Source organism: Stomoxys calcitrans, chromosome 5, assembly GCF_963082655.1.
Source record: "Stomoxys calcitrans chromosome 5, idStoCalc2.1, whole genome shotgun sequence".
Taxonomy (NCBI): Eukaryota; Metazoa; Arthropoda; class Insecta; order Diptera; family Muscidae; genus Stomoxys; species Stomoxys calcitrans.
Window position 1 is genome coordinate 133,444,042 of NC_081556.1, and position 19,986 is coordinate 133,464,027.

At 39.0% G+C, this 19,986-nt stretch overlaps 1 protein-coding gene across 3 annotated transcripts in view; it reads left to right on the forward strand.

Annotated features, from left to right (window-relative positions):
* LOC106084878 (uncharacterized) overlaps positions 1–19,986 on the forward strand; it is a 394,885-nt gene that overhangs the window by 326,155 nt on the left and 48,744 nt on the right. The window contains exon 1 of one of the 3 annotated variants that reach the window (XM_059369493.1): positions 696–736. The exons of 1 other annotated variant lie outside the window; for it this stretch is intronic. In XM_059369493.1, the coding sequence (XP_059225476.1) occupies positions 724–736 (13 nt within the window). In that variant the 5' untranslated portion in view covers positions 696–723. Of the gene's footprint in view, positions 1–695; positions 737–799; positions 1,138–19,986 lie in introns of those variants that run through there. One more of the 3 variants, XM_059369494.1, reaches the window with a different exon arrangement.

Below are 19,986 nucleotides of genomic sequence, written 5' to 3' on the forward strand. Positions count from 1 at the left end.
TACATTTTGCATAATCCCTGAGATATGAGCCCAATAAGACTTAATATTTATCGTTGTATAGGTGAGTGAGTGTGTGTCTCGCACACACAATGCCTGCTTGGCCAAATGGCCCAAAAAACAGAGCAGCTCCATAAACAGCACATAGCAAAATAAAGAGAAGGGATTTGTATGGCTAGTGAGGGAGAACTAGTCAGCGAAGAGAATTTGCTCTTTCAAGAGTTTCAAAACCTAAAGAGTAGCATTTTGGGCTAAGCTCTGTGTTAACACAGACACTGTCGATGTTTGCTGCAAAAGAGAATGTCATTTCAAAGGCAAACAAGAGAAATTATTGCCATGAAGGGGCTATGCTGCTATGTTCTTATGCGCCTGTGTGTGTATGCGTACGTGTTGTACATTGCATTGCCACCATTCATTGGCAAGTAGGTGGGGTGTAAGTCCCACACCATTAACTGCCATAAAGAAGGAATTGCTGCCAAAGCCACATGTTGCTTGTTATAGCCACACTCACTCTTCCACCCTGTCTTGGCGAGAGAAAGAAAGAGAATATATGGCCAAGGTGTCGCATGTACATACGAGCATTGTTTCTGTTTTGCTGTGTTTGGGGTGCGTGTATCTTTTCTCTTTTTCTCTGCGACTGCAATGTGTGTGAGCGCTAAGATAAAAAGATATTGTTGGTTTGTTTGTCCGCCCAACAGCCGACGTTAATTTAGTAGTGCGTGAATCATGATAGAGGAAGGTTGGTGAGCTCTAAAACAAAAACCATTTGTTTTTTTCTTTTCCAAACGAAATTTTGTGTTTTACTTCTTCTAATTTGGATTATCTCGTTAAATTATTTTAATTTTGATAAAAGAGAAACACCATAACACAACATTGAAAGTGGTTTTTAACATATTTTATTTTTCTATTGCAATTGCCTAAAATCGTTTAAAGGCGGGATTATGAGAAACAACTACACCAACAAAAAATAAAATATCTATTTTATTAAAGTGATTAATAACGACGATGTCCAAGCCATGCTCAAGGCTGGTTAAAAGGCATTTTTGAGCACCACACACACGCACACAAGTTCACAACTATTCTCTGTGTGATGGTGTGTTTGTGCCTCCCTGTGCCTGCATGCATGTGAACAAGTGATGTGTGAGTGTTTATTTTTTTTTCTGTTTTGTTGGTTGTGTTTCTGTTTTCTTTTTGTTGTTGTTGTTATTACACTTTTTGCTTGTGTGTGCGCCTACAAGTGCGTGAGTGCGTATAAAGAGATTATGCCGGAATGATGGATTATTGGATTAAAATTGAAATGAATTGATTACAAAAAACCAAAAAAAAAAACAAAAAAAAAGTTGCCTGGCAGTAAACTGAAATTAACAAAAAAAAGTGAATTTATCGAAAACAAAATGACATGAAATGAAAATGTTTGAACAGTGTTTTGTCGCCTTGGAGAAGGGATTATCGTTAAGTACAAATAAGTTTTAGAATGAAGAAAAAAAAAACAATAATCATAATACCAGATAAAACTTGTCGAAAGACTGAGAAAATGAACAAAGTGACCTAAACAAGTGACCAGACAAAAAGAACTAATCCCCATAAGTGATTGAAAAAAACGTTGAAAAATTATAAATTCCCATAAAGACAAATAGTGGACTAAATACGAAAGGCAAATGGTGTCATAAGGCAAAGTTTTTTTTATTTACGTTCTTAAACAAATATTTTTTCCTTATTTGGCTGCTTATTTTGTTTAAAAACTTTAGTTAAATTGTTTTTTTTTATGCAATGAATAGAAAAATATTTATATGAAGAAAAGTTTGTTTTGAAACATGTGAGAATCATTGTGAATTAAAATGACTAAAAATATGTGGGAACCAAAATTGAAGCGAAATTTGATGTTCTGTTTCGAAAAAACTAATAGAAAGAATATCCCTTTTCATTGAGCTTAGATTTGAATCGATTTGCACTCTTGGTATGAGAGAAGTGTCTCCTGTTTCTGAAAAGAATGTTTGTAGATAAATTTGTAAAATTACTGAGGAATTGATTTATTTTTTGAAAAAATTTTGATGGATTTCCTTTTTTAGTATTTGCTGGTACTCTTAGGCTATTTTCTGCTTGATGTACAATTTACCAAAAAAATTAAATGGCTAGAAGACAATAAAACCAACAACTAAGGGTGCTCTTAGGCTATGTTTGGCTTGGTGTATTTACTATAAAATTACATGTCAAGAAGTTAAAAAATCCTACAACTAAGGGTCACCGTCTTGCATATAAGTCAAACTGCGACTTGAAAACTTTGAAAACTTTTTCATCTTCAACTGTTTTCACACTAAAGGTTGGTGCCTATATTCGCTATCCAGTACCGAACTTAAAAACTTGAAAATTTTTAAAACTTTTTCATCTTCAACTGTTTTCACACTAAAGGTTGGTGCCTATGTTCGCTATCCAGTACCGAACTTAAAGCGGTAAATATTTATTAGTCTATAGACCATGTAAAACTCGGCCTAAAGGTGGCGTTGTTCCCCGGTTCTGCGCCAAGTGGCCCAAAATCAAAAAATCCACCGGCTTAATGCCTATTTTTTAGTTATAGTAGGTTTGGTTAGGTTGTGAACATTCCAAAACTATGTGGCCTAAGCAAGACTTGAAGAGGTCTACCGCTTTGCTGTCATTGGCTAGAACAGATGTCTCAGTCATTGTGTCCGTTATGACAGGTCACTATCTAATCGAATAACATTAGAACAGACTGAAGGTTGCCAGCAACGACTTTTGCAGAAGCTGTGAGGACATGGAAGAAGAAGAGACTATAGAGACTATATAGTTTGTGTCCCGCACTAGCAGTCAGAAGGAGTTCTCACTTTGGGTTCTCATTTCCTTTAGAACTTGTCTTAGCGGTTGTGAACATCTGCAAGTTGTTGAGTATTTTAAAGCGATCTGGATAGTTAAACGGTAGGAACTAGAAGGCGTTTTCCTTTTCCTGCTCCTGTGGTGTCCCAATGGACGATATTGTCTAGGTTTGTCTGATGACAGACTGCTACTTAAACCAAATCTAACCTAATCTATCCTAGGTTGGAAAGAGTGTTCGGATATCCGCCCCATGCCACAATGGCCATCCATTAAAGCCAATAATCAGGCTGTTGTTCTAGTTCTACTAAGATTTTTTTTTTTTCAATTTCGTAAAACTAGATCTTTCCATTTTTCTGAATTTTGAGCTGTGGTTTTTGAAGGCTAAAGGTTTGCATGTTCTTATACAGCGCTGAACGCCTGGGCTCGAATGCTGGCGATATAATTAGAAATATTTGTCATGGCATTCCACTGCATGAGGCCACCGTAGCGCAGAGGTTAACATGTCCGCCTATGACGCTGAACGCCTGGGTTCGAATCCTGGCGAGACAGTTAGAAAAAATTTTCAGCGGTAGTTTCCCCTCCTAATGCTGGCAACATTTGTGAGGTACTATGCCATGTAAAACTTCTCTCCAAAGAGTTGTCGCACTGCGGCACGCCGTTCGGACTCGGCTATTAAAAGGCTTATCATTGAGATTAAACATTTGCATTTGCATTCCACTTCATATGGACTGGACTATAAGATGGAAATCCCTTATCACAGAGCTAAATTGATTATGAAGATATATTCCAGTCTGACAGTGGTATACAATTGAAAAAAAATCCGTTTGAGAAAGAGGAGAGTTAACTTTTTGAGATTTTGAATGGTTAAATTTGGAATGAAGACCCTGAAGTTGGCCACCTCATTCCAAAAATTTGTTGCGGGTGTCAAATCTTCATTTATGGTACAATTTCCAAGATTTTATGCTGAATAGTGAATAAAATCAACTTCAAATCTACGATACATTTCTGATTTCGGGGATATTCGACCGATTTTCACTCCAAGAGCCACTGCAAGCGCATTTTTTTCCCAAATTTGCCAAAATTTTGCACAACGCTTTCCTCGACAACTACGACAATACCTAAAGAGTTTGGTCGAAATCAGTTTAGATTTATATATAGCTCCCATATATATGTTCGTCAGATTTTGGGTAATTTGCAATAATGTTGTCATTTTTTAACCGTTGTTATTACAATTTGAACACCTTTGCCTGATTTTTTATGCACCCATCTGAAAACATCAGCCGGGGTCCATCAATTTGGTTGAGAATTCACTATAGCTCTCATTTTGTAATGAAAGGGTAGGTGTAGGATACAACACAGTCGGCACCACCCGAATTTTGCCCTTTCTTACTGGTAACATATATTTTTAATAACATTCGTCTTGGCCTGAAATGCCAGAGCAGGCAGGTCTCTCCAAAAAGTCCAAAAAATTCAAAGACATTTTTGGGTGAATAATATCATCGCCATCAGTTTCATCTGCACTGTGGCATATATCGTATCTATAATTCCATCATCGGACAAAACAACAGCAAATTATTACACCTGAGCAATATTTCCGTAACCTGAAGTAGCTCCTATACAAACCGATATTCGGTTTTTGACTTCTTGAGCCCTTACAAGTCGCAATTTTGTCCGATTTGGCTGAAATATTGCATGTCATGACTTCTAACAACTGTGCCATGTACAGTCCAAGTCGTGTGCCATGTACAGTCCAAGTCGTCCAAGTCCATATGAACCGATTTATAATTTGGAGAATGTGTATTGAAGTAGCAATTTTTTTTTATATTTTTTGAATTGAATTGAAAAATCGTTAAATACAAAAAAAAAATCATTTTCTTAATATTTTATGACCATTTAGTGAAAAAAGCTGGATTTAAAGATTTTGGAATAAAAAAGCACCTGCTGTCAAAGAAAATAAGACTATTGCCATAAATTTATTTTTTTTAAATAAAAACCATCAAATGCAACAAGACATTAAAACGGATTCCAGAAATCTAAATCCTAAGAAATGTAAGAAATTTTTTCGTTTGAGTTTGGGAATGTAAAAAATTGCTCACATTCGACAAGCCAATTTTCCCCCAAAACATGACGGGATAATTGTTGTAACTGGTTTCAGTGCTCAGTGTAGAAGCTCTATTCTTGGGTATTTTTCATCAGCACAAAAATTCTTGCAAAAATTTGCCACAAATATAAAGTTTTATTTTTACCCTGGCAATACCTTTCATTCTTGATGTATAAAATGTTTTTCGAAGTTTCAAATGGTGTTTTTTTACTTATAAATTTATTTAACGTAATGCTTATGTATATGTATTTTTAATTTTAAAACAGATTGTGCATATTGAAAAGGCTACCAAGTTCCAATTAATGTTGTAAGACAATGCAAATGAAAATTTTGCTCATGAACATTCCACTAAGGAACAGGGGCAAATTTCTCACATATCAATGAGTGCAGTCCGATTGAAGTTTAAGCTCAATGATAAGGGGCCTTCTTTTTATAGCCGAGTCCGTACGGCGTGCCGCAGAGCGACACCTCTTTGGAGAGAAGTTTTACATGGCATAGTACCTCACAAATGTTGCCAGCATTAGGAAGGGAAAACCACCGCTGAAAATTTTTTCTGATAGTCTCACCAGGATTCGGACCCGTCATAGGCGGAGATGCTAACCTTTGCGCTACGGTAGCCTCCTCCCAAGACAATTCTTAATCAAATTTCTACTAATTATAAGCAGATCTAAGTTGGTATTTTAAATTCTTCCAGAATTTACTTGGATTTTTTCGGGTGCTATGATATGCAGTTATAATTAAAGTCTTCCATGAATTTTGTCATTGGAAGTACCTTTGGCGAAACTTTAAAAATTGGCAATTTCCGAGTTTACCATCCGTCCATCACTTTTTATTCTTCATTGGTCTATATGCTTGGAGGCCACCGTAGCGCAGAGAATAGCATATCCGCCTATGATTCTGAACGCTTGGGTTCGAATCCTGGCGAGATCAGAAATAATTTTCAGCGGTGGTTTTCCCCTCCTAATGCTGGCAACATTCGTAAGGTACTATGCCATGCAAAAATTCTCTCCAAAGAGGTGACGCCGTTCGGACTCGACTATAAAAAGGAGGCCCCTTATCATTGAGCCTAAAACTTGAATCGGACTGCACTCATTGATATGTGAGAAGTTTGTCCCTGTTTCTGAGTGGAATGTTCATGGCAAAATTTGAAATTTTGATCCATATGCTTAAATATTGCCCCACTCCCTCTCTCTCTCTAAAAGGAGGGACGCAAGACAATAATTATTGGTCCGGTAAACGAATAATCGTTTGCTGCTATTGAAATACTTTTGCCATTAACGAGTTTTTGGTTTTATAACAAAAGACAGATACTTTTACCGCAGGCGAAGTTGTTAAAGGGTTTACAAGTTAGGGTTTACATTCAATAATGCTACGTTTATGGGTAACGTTCGATATGTTCAACATAGCGAAATGTTACATAGTTACAACAAAAGAAAAACTTCGTAATAGAAGTATGTTGTTGTTACATCCATTTTTATACCCACCGCCGTAGGATAGGGGGTATATTTATTTAGTCATTCCGTTTGCAACACATCCAAATATCAATTTCAGACCCCACAAAGTGTATATATTTCGGATCGTCGTAAAATTTTAAGACGACTTAATCATGTCCGTGTGTCTGTCTGTCCGTCCTTCTGTTGTAATCACTCTACAGACTTCAAGAGTTGATATATTGAGCTGAAATTTGGCACAGATACGTCTTTTTGATGGACGCTGGTGAACGGGCCAAATCAGACCATATATATATAGTACTTCCCTTTCGGCAAAAGTACGGAAATTAGTTCTAATATACTGACTTTTCTATCCCTGTGTCCCGATATAAAAAATATTTTCAGATTTCCATAAATCGTAACAACTACCCAGATGGTTCCATTATTGATAAACATATGGGCATTGTATTGTACTCTTAGTATAATGTGTAGCAAGCAATGAGATTTGACTTTAAAGGAGCTGTTGACTGCCTAACATATACTGTATTCAAGATGATGGCCACATATATTTCCTCAAAATAAAATGCCGCCATTAAATTTTTGTAGAAAATCTTAGGACGAGCCGAACAATTTGAAGTAATTGACCTGCTTAAACTTTAAGGTTATAGAAATATTCTGGGAAATTGTTCATCTGATGAGCTTGATTGAATAGGAACTTCCTTGGATATTGCAGCGCAACTGGGATCTGTGTTACTAGGGTGAGTTAATCTTGACGGTTGTAGAAGTCATAAACTACGACAAATTCTTAGAATTTTTACCCAAGATACCATGCCATGCATTATGGCAGGCTTGGGATCTGTGGATCTAAAAAGATGGGTCAGCAGAGGAACACTTCAAGAAGGTGTATTGTCTCCTCTACTTTGGAATATAGCCATTAACAATATATTATTGTCTCTGGAAGAAAAAGGGGTAAAAGTGGTCGCCTATGTGGTTAGAAGAAAGATACCCACCACTCTAAGAGATCTACTTCAGGAAACTCTGCGTACAACAGCAAAGTGGGCTACCGAAAGTGGTCTAGGTATAAATCCGTGCAACACAGAAGTAGTTCTTTTTACCAGGAGATACAAGTTGTTTACAGTGGAACCTGCCTCCTTGGGTGGAAAAAATATTCCATTTACAGAATGCGCAAATTACCTGGGTATTTTGCTGCACAGGAAACTGAACTTCAAATCCAACATTTTGTAAAGGGCAAGAAAGGCCACTCTTGCCCTATACAACTGCAAGAGAGCCATAGGCGAAATTTGGGTGTTTAGACCGCCTGTCATGCATTGGGTATGTACTGTAGTTGTCAGACCTATAATGCTGTATGGTGTTGTGCTTTGGTGGATGGCGCTTGAAAAGTCCAACTACTGCTCAATACTTAACCGGATCCAAACGATGGCTTGTTTGTGCATCACAGCCGCACTGAGGACGACAACATCTGATGCAGTGAATTTAATGCTTCATCTTATGCCTCTGGACATTGTGGCTACCCAAATTGCTGCGACCACTGCCGTAAGGTTAAGGGAGCTTTCTCACTGGCCATGTGGCGGCTACGGACACAGGCAGTATGGATTACATCCTATCTGAGCCGCTTTTTGATAAATAGTACTGTACCACCATTCCTGATAGAACCGATTGGAACTACGATATCCCTGGTTCCAAACTAAACGACTTTGGGGCGTACTCTAAAAATCTAGAACTGTTCATATCGAAAAGGTTACCCGACCACTGCATTGTGTATCAAGCAGGGATTCTTGCAATTAAGGAAGTGGCGGAATGGCAACGATTGGCATAAATATCTTCTCAGACAGCCAGGCAGCCATTAAATCCCTGAAAAACGTATTTCAGAATACAAAAACCGTCCTTGACTGTCGCAGATCTCTCAACGAGATAGCTGAACAGTTTAAAATTCACCTGTTGTGGGTTCCGGGCCACAGAGATATCCCAGGGAATTGTAAAGCGGATGAGCTTGCGACTCTAGACACAACCCTACACATTCCAGGGAAACTGGAATTTGAGGGTATGGCTCTAGCTACATATGAGCTAAGTCTTCAGTATCAGGGCCGAAGTGCAACAAATGATACATGATCACAAAGAGGGGGCTGTGAGCATTCCAAAACTAAAACTAGACTTGAAGAGGTCTACTGCTTTGCTGTCATTGGCTAGAACAGATCAGAGAACAGATCTCAGTCATTATGTCCGTCATGACAGGGCACTGTCCAATCGGAAAACATGCTGACAGACTGAAGGTTGCCAGCAACGAGTTTTGCAGAAGCTGTGAAGACCTCGAAGAAGAAGAGACTATAGAACAGCTTCTGTATGTGTGTCCCGCAGTAGCAGTTAAAAGGAGTTCCACTTTTGCTTCTCATTTGTTTGAGAACCTGTCTGATTTGGAGGATGTGAAGGAAGTTATTGGGGTTTTTAAAGCGATCTGTATGGCTCAACGGTAGGAACTAGAAAGCATCTTCCTTCTTCTGTTCCTGTGGTATCACAATGGATGAAAACGTTTAAGTGAGTCTGTTGGCAGACTGCCACATAAACCTAACCTAATCTAACCTACCATGGGTGTAACATCAGAATCGAGCTTCAAAATCTTGGGTTTATACGTAGAAATAAAAGTCAAAATGGATTCTGGAATTGGGAGATAGATCTCCTGGCTCAGAAATATGTACCACGAAGACCGTTCATCCGATGTTAGTCATGAGGGCAGAGAGAAGATGACTTCTTAGTTCGGATCTTAGTCGTCACGGAACATTATGAATTTGATTATCACCCTGTAACCAGTTGATGTGTCCTGCCTAGGAGGGTTTGTGAATACGATTTATGCCAGAGGCTTCATTCAGCACAAAAATGCAACTGTGGCATCACATTTAAATATAATCTAATTGCTCATTGTCATTGCCACTTCTATCTAGCGTAAGGTTGTTCTCCAGTTTGACACTATTTCGAGCTTTCTACATGAAATCGGTATGAAATGGTGGGCACCTAGCCACTTCTGTCAGCGTAAGGTTACTCTTCCTTTTGACACTACTTCGAGCTTTCTGAATGAAATCGGTTTGAAATGGTGGCCACCTAGCCATTTCTCAACTATATGAGTTTAATTTTTAGTTTCGATTATGTATTCAAATCGTTACTATCGCTTTTCGATCTCACTTTGGTAGCACTTTTTCATGAACTTCAAATACTACAAAAGTTCTTAATCGCACCATTAAAATGTGAATATAGTGAACACGAAGCATATAAGAACTCAGCAACACTCTAATCAAACACTTGTGCTCATCAATCTGCTTATTTAGGTACGTGGCAAATATCTAAATGGTGTAATAAAGCAGAACACCCTCAGATAAGAGAACACAACAATCTGAAGGATATCAAGTGCACTCACACTTAAACATATATGGGGAATTTAAAAATAAAACTCAACAGATTGTCAAATAGAACAGAACGCCATAGAGACAAATGGAAAGACAGGCAAATAGTCTGTTGGCTATACGGACAGACAGACAGAGAGATGAACATTCTCAACCTGAGCCAAGGAAAAGGATATTTGTGTTGAGTGAATGAGTGACGATGACAAACGTATAAAATGAACCAACACAACATAGATATCATGAAAAAAAACCAACAACAGCAGATACACGTAATAGCATTGGACCGACCGACGTTGCAAGATGGAAGGGAAAAGCTTTTAATTCTGATGCTTTCATGAAGGCTAATCTCTGTGAAGTTCACTAGATTTGTTGGCATTGTTTATTTGTTGCCACTGTTGCTGTTAAATCCAACAGCAGCAGCCAGAGCAGCATCATCATCACACAGTTAAAGCAAACAAACCAGCAACTCTATCATGCGACACAGAGACCGACAGTTAGACGGAGCGACATATAGCGACATGGCCAACTCACTTGTGGCTTTAGAAGATACAATGGTGATTTCTTTTATTTTTTTTCTCTTGTTTTTAGCTTTTTGTTATGTATTCCCAGCGAGAGTAGCGCTACGAAAATCCCATTCGGAACAGAAATCTCACATCCAGAAATCTGGCAGGCAAAATGACATTGTTTGTAGTTTTTTTTTTGTTTTGTCTTTTTTCCATTTTTTTTTCTTTGTATCGCTTCATGTGAGACATAACCGGCAGCCTTTAAAAATATAACTATGCACATGTCGTCTAATAAACATTGTTAGTAAAACTATTAGGCAAAAAACCAAACTATGTTACCTAAGTTGTGCCATCTTAGGTTTAAATTGTTTGTGATTGTAGGCCTTTTAAAGAAAGAAAGGTTGTTAGTTGATTTAGTTTTATATCCACCACCGAAGGATGGGGGTATATATCCATTTCAGACCCTATACAGAGTATACATATTCTTGATAGTCGTAAAAATCTAAGAGGATCTAGCCATGTCCGCCCGTCCGTCCGTCTGTCTGTCGAAAGCACGCTAACTTCCGAAGGAAGATATAGCTGCCATATAAACCGATCTTGGGTCTTGACTTCTTGAGCCTCTAGAGTGCGCAATTCTTATACGATTGGAATGAAATTTTGCACGACGTGTTTTGTTATGATATCCAACAACTGTGCCAAGTATGGTTCAAATCGGTCCATAACCTGATATAGCTGCCATATACACCGATCTGGGGTCTTGACTTCTTGAGCCTCTAGAGTGCGCAATTCTTATCCGATTGGGATGAAATTTTGCACGACGTGTTTTGTTATGATATCCAACAACTGTGCCAAGTATGGTTCAAATCGGTCCATAACCTGATATAGCTGCCATATACACCGATCTGGGGTCTTGACTTCTTGAGCCTCTAGAGTGCGCAATTCTTATCCGATTGGGATGAAATTTTGCACGACGTGTTTTGTTACGATATCCAACAACTGTGCCAAGTATGGTTCAAATCGGTCCATAACCTTATATAGCTGTCATATAAACCGATCTTGGGTCTTGACTTCTTGAGCCTCTAGAGGGCGCAATTCTTATCCAATTTGAATGAATTTTGACACGTAGTATTTTGTTATGATATCCAACAACTGTGCCAAATATGGTTTAAATCGGTTCATAACCTGATATAGCTGTCATATAAACCGATCTGGGATCTTGACTTCTTGAGCCTCTAGAGGTCGCAATTATTATCCGATTTGCCTGAAATTTTGTACGACGGATTCTCTCATGACCATTAACATACGAGTTTATTATGGTCTGAATCGGTTTATAGGCTGATATAGCTCCCATATAAATCGATCTCTCTATTTTACTTCTTGAGTCCACAAAGGGCGCAATTCTTATTCGAATTGGATGACATTTTACACAGGTCTCCAACATATAATTTAATTGTGGTCCAAACCGGACCATATCTTGATATCGCTCTAATAGCAGAGCAAATCTTTTCTTATGTCCTTTTTTTGCCTAAGAAGAGATGCCGGGAAAAGAACTCGACATATGCGATCCATGGTGGAGGGTATATAAGATTCGGCTCGGCCGAACTTAGCACGCTTTTACTTGTTAGATATAACTATGGATATGGTAGTGGAGTTATAATAAAACAGGATGATTTATATATTCATGGTGATGGGTATCCAAAGTTCGTAATGGCCGAACTTAACACGTTTTCATGTTTTTTTGTTGTTTTACTTTTGGTTAGCTGGCTCAGCTTAACTTGCCACACTTTCATGTTCGCTAATTTGTGTATAAACCAAGGGTTTTCACACAAACTAACACAACACAAAATCTTCCAAGATAAATGAACCAAGCAGCATGGTGGTCCTCTCTGTCTGCATTCAAAAAAAAAAAAAAAAACAAAAATTACTTTTGCCACATGAAGTGAGAAAAACCACAGTGATACTAAAAACTAAACCCTAATGAAATCCTTTATGGTTGGTTATTAGCAGAAAAGTGGGGAAAAAAAAGCAGATGATAAGAAATCGTAACAGACCAAAACTAGAATCAAAGCTATGAAGATAATCGCGAGATGACTAAAAGTTTTTAATGACAAGGTGTAAAGTAAAGAAAAAGAGTAGGTTAGGTTAGGTTTAAGTGGCAGTCTGCCATCAGACTCACTTAGACGTTTTCGTCCATTGTGATACCACAGGAACAGAAGAAGGAAGATGCCTTCTAGTTCCTACCGTTGAACCATCCAGATCGCTTTAAAAAGCGCAACAACTTGTGAATGTTCACACCTGCCATATGAGACAGGTTCTCAAAGAAATTAGAATTTAAAGTGGAAGCCCTTCTGACTGTTAATGCGGAACACACACACAGAAGGTGTTCTATAGTCTCTTCTTCTACTTCGATGTCCTCACAGCTTCTGCAAAAGTCGTTGCTGGCAACCTTCAGTCTGTCAGCATGTTTTTCTATTAGACAGTGATCTATCATGACGGACACAATGACTGAGACATCTGTTCTAGCCAGTGACAGCAACGCGGTAGACCTCTTCAAGTCAAGATTAGGCCACATAGTTTTTAAATGCTCACTGCCACCTCTTTGTGAGCTTCTATCATTCTTTGTCCTTTGGGACTGGTCCTGAAAACTTAGCTTACATGTCACTAGAGGCATACCCACAGATTCCAGTGTCCCTGGAGTGTGTAAGATAGTTCCTTGTCTTGCAAGCTCATCCGCTTTACAATTCCCTGGGATATCTCTTTGGCCCGACTCCCACAACAGGTGAATTTTGAACTATTTAGCCATCACGTTGAGCGATCTGCGATTGTCGAGGGCGGTTTTTGTGTTCAGAAATATGTTCTCTAGGGATTTAATGGCTGTCTGAGAAGATATTTATGCCAATCATCGTTATGGCATCAAATCTTAGCTATTCCACCACTTCCTTAATTGCAAGAATTCCTGCTTGCTGCACACTGCAGTGGTCGCTTAACCTTTTCGATATGACCACTTCTATAGGGTTGCCCAAAAAGTAATTGCGGATTTTTCATATAGTCGGCGTTGACAAATTTTTTCATAGCTTGTGACTCTGTAATTGCATTCTTTCTTCTGTCAGTTATCAGCTGTTACTTTTAGCTTGCTTTAGAAAAAAAGTGTAAAAAAAGTATATTTGATTAAAGTTCATTCTAAGCTTTATTAAAAATGCATTTACTTTCTTTTAAAAAATTCGCACTTACTTTTTGGGCAACCCAATAGATTTTTGGAATACACCCTAAAGCCTACCTGGTTGTCTGATTTGGAACCATCCGTATAGTAGTCTATATATCGTCTATTACCACGTACATCGTAGTTCCCATCGATTCTATCAGGAATAGTGGTCCAGTTCTTTTTATCAAAAAGCGGCCTAGGTAGGGTGTAATCCACATTGCCTGCAACATCGGACATTGTTTCAAGGTAAACAATGTCCCATGTTCCGCCACATGACCAAAGAGTTTTGCCGGACCGCATCTTATATACCCTCCCTCATGGATGGCAAGTGACAAGTGTTTGTAAGACTTTCTCAGACATATAGGAGCTATATCAAGTTAGCGAGTGATATGAGGTTTTCTTGTCTAGGCGGCTAGAAGTCATACAATAATACCACGCCGAAGTAAGCCAAAGTGATTTGTGCCATTTATAATCCCAACCGATCTACACTTATAGGAAGTATTCGCAGTGAAATGTTGCATTTAAACTGGATAACACCTCCGCTATAACCATGTAAAACATTTCTCTATCCATTCCAAAATGGCTGACTTATTACCACTTACTTTTTTTTTCATCCCACTGTGCAACGTCTTAAGTATTGTTTTTATACTTTACCAAAAATTATTTACCTCCCCACCCCTGAGCATATTAACTTTTTTATGATTAATGCATACAATAAATAATCGTTCATTGATTTAACCTTAACGCAAATAAAATATCCTACCAACCTCGCAGTCATAATAATCCCATACCCCACTACTCCCCAAACCCAATGCCACACACTTCAATTCAAATCCTCAAAAGCATCGTAACAAATGCCAAATGCGAATTGTGATACAAGGCAACATTGAATATCGAGCGGCAATGAAGAGAACAAAAAATATGAGCTAAACAATAAAGAAGGCAGCACTTGTCTTAAAGGATCAAATTTCATCCCCATCAGCAATTGAAAGGGCAATGCAGCGGCAATGCCTTACTAAAATCCCAATGATTTTATACAGGCTTCCTTTTCTCTTACAGTCTACTTTGGATTGTTGTATGGCAAATACGTTCAATAACCCCGTCTAAGAATTGATCTTTGCTTGCCACAGCGTGCGATGGGTAAAGGAGGTTGTTTTAACGCTTGCCAAAGCCTGGACTGCCGTGTGTGTATTCTATCCTGCTGTGGAGAGAAAATTTTCTGCAAAAAGCAAAAAAATATGCAAAATTATTTCATATAGACACTTGCTTATTATTGATTATCATTAGAAGAGAGTCATTTGATAATTTTATGACTGCCTTGTCTATGTGCAAAATTTTTTTGCAATTCTAGATAAGTGCTTCTGTCTCTTCGCAGCTTACTTTTCCTTGGCGAAGGTTAAATATTCGCAACAACAAAACAGAAATCTTAACCTTATTGAGCGCTGTGTTCGCTGCAACAGTCTCGCCTGCCAATGTGGCGAATAAAAAAATATTGAAATTAAATCGCCGGCTTAATTTTTAAGCTCTTAAAGAAGAACGTCAATTCTTGAACCACCATCAAGGATAGCTAAAGCATTGACAATATCGCCATCATCATCATCATCATCCCCATTGCCACATAATCACTGCCTTCAATATTATCATCGGCAAAACATTCGTACGCATATAACTTTTGCATCAATTTAATTCACTCAGAATATGGTATACTGGCAGCTGCCTTTCCTTTTGGCCTACTTGTTGTTGTGGCGGTTGTTTTACGCAGTCGGGACTATTAACTTGCCATAATTGGCGAATAAGCAAATGGCAGTGACAACAAATCCTCTTGCAGCGCATAAAATCGTTTGTCACAATTACTTGTAAGATGAGCATACAATCAGAACGGAGGATATGGATGTAAAGAATAAGAAGAAGAGCAGAGAATGGTGAAGAAATCTTTAAGCAGGTTTATAGTAATCAAAGTGTAGGGAAGCTAGAGAAGATGTGGTTATACAAATGTAGTGCAATACTCCAATGAGTCTAAATGATAATTGTAAGGGATTCTCATTGGAAATATGCAAGGAAAAAGTTTCTGACTGAAATTTTAATACGATATAAGGACTTTACTTGGACGCCCCGGTAGTCGAGTTGGTAGCGTGCTTGGTTTGCCAGTGCAGGGGTCGTGGGTTCAAATCCCGCCAGAAGCCTTGGTCTGTCGCTACTGTCGCAATGTCGCCATTGTGATACCACCCTCGTGACCTAAAATTGTCTAAGTGTGTTTTTAAAGGACTGCCCTCAAACATAACCTAGGACTTTACATCCGAAATTCTTCCAATAGAATTTTGAGGATGGGTCAGTCCAAAAGGCACTAGAACTAAAAAATTCACATAATTTGGTATACCCAAGATTTGGCTTTTTTAGAAAATTAGCCTAAATGTCGCCATCCCCTCGCACAAAAGAATTTTGAATAGCCGATTGAGACTTCTAGTAACATAAACTTGGAAAACCATTCGTGCGTCCCAAACTAACGGCTTGGGAAGGAAGGATATCTAAATTATTTAAAGGGATTCTAAACTTGTACAACACAAGGGAGACTAAGGGTGTATAAGAAGCAGATCAGTACGATCTTCGCCATACACACGAGTCAAGTGGGATTACTGGAGAATCTACACAACATAGGTGCTATTAGCGAAGCATGTGAAAAGGACGACGGCATTACTTTTGCAAGTGAAAGATTCCACCAATGTTTAAAAATCTAATGTTCTAAAAATCTAAGACGATCTGGACATGTCCGTCCGTCTGTCCATCTGTCCGTGTGTCTGTTGAAATCACGCAAAATTGCAAATTTTGTCCATGAACATTCCACTAAGGAACAGGGACAAACTTCTCACATATCAATGAGTGCAGTCCGATTCAAGTTTGAGCTCAATGATTAGGGGCCTCCTTACAAATGTCGCCAACATTTGGAGGGGAAAACCACCGCTGAAAATTGTTTCTGATGGTCTCGCCAGGATTTGAACCCAGGCGTTCAGCGTCATAGGCGGACATGCTAACCTCTGCGCCATGGTGGCCTCCATCTGAAATCACACTACAGTCTTTAAAAATAGAGATATTGAGCTGAAACTTTGCACAGATTCTTTTTTTTTCCATAAGCAGTTTAAGGTCGAAGATGTGCTACATCGGCCAATATCTCGATATAGCCCCCACATAGACCGATCCGCCGATTTAGGGTCTTAGGCCCATAAAAGGCACATTTATTTTCCGATTTTGCCAAAAAATGGGACGGTGAGTTGTGTAAAGCCCTTCGACATGCTTCCGCAATTTGGCCCAGATCGGCCCAGATTTGGACCGATCTCTCGATTTTGGGTCTTGGGCCCATAAAAGGCCCATTTATCGTCCAATGTCACCGAAATTTGGGACGGTGGGTTTGGTTAAGCCCCTCGACATACTTCTGCAATATGGCACAGATCGGCCCAGATTTGGATATAGCTGCCATGTAGACCGATCCACCGATTTAAGGTCTTAAGCCCATAAAAGCCACATTTATTATCCGATCTTGCTGAAATTTGGGACAGTGGGTTAGGTTAAGCCCCTCGACATACTTCTGCAATATGGCACAGATCGGTTCAGATTTGGATATAGCTGCCATATAGACCGATCTCTCGATTTGGCGTTTTGGGCCCATACAACGCGCATTTATTGTCCAATGTCACCGAAATTTGGGACAGTCAGTTGTCTTAGGCCCTTCGACATCCTTGTTGAATTTGGCACAGATCGGTCCAGATTTGGATATAGCTGCCATATAGACCGATATCTCGATTTGGCGCTTTGGGCCCATAAAAGGCGCATTTATTGTCCGATGTCACCGAAATTTGGGACAGTGAGTTGTGAAAGGCCGTTCGACATCCTTGTTCAATTTGGCTCAAATCGGTTCAGATTTGGATATAGCTGCCATATAGACCGATCTCTCGATTTGGGGCTTTGGGCCCGTAAACGGCGCGATTATTGTCCAATGTCATCGAAACTTGGGACAGTGGATTAGGTTGAGCCCCTTGATATACTTCTGCAATATGGCACAGATCGGTCCAGATTTGGATTTAGCCAGATTATAAACCGATTTGGACTGATGTCGTCACTGTTATTGGAAAATATAACAGAACAATAAGTGCAAATTGAAGGCTGATGATGTTCGATTTATATGAGAGCTACATCGAAATCTCAACCGATATAGCCCATTTGCAAACCCCCACCACCTATATCAATAAAAAGTCGATGTCTAAAATTTCAAGCAGATTTCTTTATTCTAAAGGGTAATTTTTAAGAGCTATATGAAAGGTTTTCAAAACAAAAACACATAAAATTCAGCAAAATGGTTGAAATCTTATTTACTTCGATAGTACGGTCTAAAGTATTTCGTGTTTGAAGATTATTTCATGTAAATGTTGACCTTGACTGAGCCTCAAATGATCCATCCGCTTAGTGCAAGTTTGGCACACTCTTTCCAACATTTCGGCCGGTATCTCACGAAAAAATGCTTCAATATTGTCTTCCAATTCGTCAATTAAAGCGAGCTTGTCTGTATAGACCTGAACTTTAACATAGTCCCACAAGAAATAGTCTAAAGCCGTAAATCGCACGACATAGGCGGCCAATTGAACAGTCCTTAACTCGCCTATCAATAAGTTCATTGTGTGGCATGTGTCACCGTCTTGTTGAAATCACATATCATGCAATTCAAGCTCTTGCATTTTGGGCAAAAAAAAGTTGGATATAATCTCGCGGCAGCGCTCACCATTCACAGTTACGTTACGATTCGCATGAAGAAGTACGGTCCAATTATGCCACCAGCCCATAAACCGCACCAAACTGTGACTTTTCTGGATTCATTTTTAGCTCTTGCAATGCTTCTGGCTGATCTTCACTCAAAAATCGACAATTTTGTTTATTTACGTACCCATTGAGTCGAAAGTGAGCTTCGACGCTGAACGCGAGATGAACAAAAAATTCAATAATTTGCCAGTGCAGTTCATTTGAAAGATGATTCGTGGTTCAAATATAGACCAGACGTTTGGCACTGAAATAAAACACGAAACGAACGTGTCCTGTTTTAACCAGTGATGCCAATAGCTAAGAAATCACCCTTTACTTAGAGAGAGTATTCCACACATAAAGTCCCGGCACGGGATAGCTGTGGTCACCGCACACGCTGGAACATTGAGGTCCGAACTGTGTGGTGTCCATTGCGGTCACGAGAAGCTTAGCTGCGAGCTACCGGACATTTCTACAGATTGCTGATAGAGGAATGCTTCATAAGGAGTAGCTGCAAAGGCAGTCGCGGATCAGTGAGAGGTCGGGCGGCACCGGTTCTTGCCAAATACAGAGTTCGTATGATGCTTGATAAGACAAGGCGAGTAAATGGCGCCTTTAAATAACCAATGGCCACCCTGTTCCCGCGGTGATCGGACCGGAAAGAGTTTGCTCACCTACAGGAGCTTGGCAAGGATCGCCACCTCCACATGAAAATGTGCGCACAACAACAACATATATAGTCACACATCAGTTTAGGCATCCTTGATGTTAATGTAGCTGTATTTGCTCTGCTCCAACATATCAAACAAATTGCAACCTTTGAGGCACATTGCCGAATAAATACCTTCAATGAACTATACTTACCATTGCTTGCACTCAAGCCAGTGGTGTAGTGGTGTAGAGATCGTGTAAGATTTTTATTTTTGTCTTTCCTCTATCTCCCGGGCTAAATCGCCACTAACACGATCTACACTTTCCCCCTCCCTCTCTCTCGCATACATATGTATGGACGGATATATGATGATTGAATGACTCTATTTACCACATCTGTGCATTTATTGACATTTTAATCTGCTTTCTTATGCTCTGTGGATAGCCAAAGTCAAAGTGATGGTGCCATTGTTGTTGTCATTGAGTTTGTGTGATTCTGTGTGTGTTGTGGCATTGCCTCTCGAGTGTCCTTTAAATAAGTTTAGTGCATTTTTTATATGCAGATGTCGTCTTTGAATAAAAGAAAAGGGATTTAAGCAAAAGGGAGAAGGGCCATATTAAAGAGCAAACATACATGCCATCATACGTACAAGAGATGGTGAGTGCGAATGGCATTGAGAGGTAGCAGTGAGTAGTTGGCATAGCCATTGTAGCCGTTGATGGTTGAGAAGGACCAGCAGAACAATGTTCGTAACAAATCTTATTGTGGCTTTTAATATACAATTCCAGTTAAGCTTTAAGTCAAATTCACATCCACATTCACATGCCAATACTTACATATTTATCAAGGACACTTGATTGTATTTGAAATTTTTGTAAATCACACACAAAGGATTTTGCAGATTTTAAAATGCCATTGTATGTTGAAGACGAAGTGTTTGAGCTTATGTATGGGCACAATCTCCTTTGCCTTTGGAAGTGATGCTCTTATGGCTTTTATAAAATTATCCCTAATACACAAATAAACTTAATCCCCTAAAATTTAACCCTAAAAAAAAGCATAAAGATTTTATAT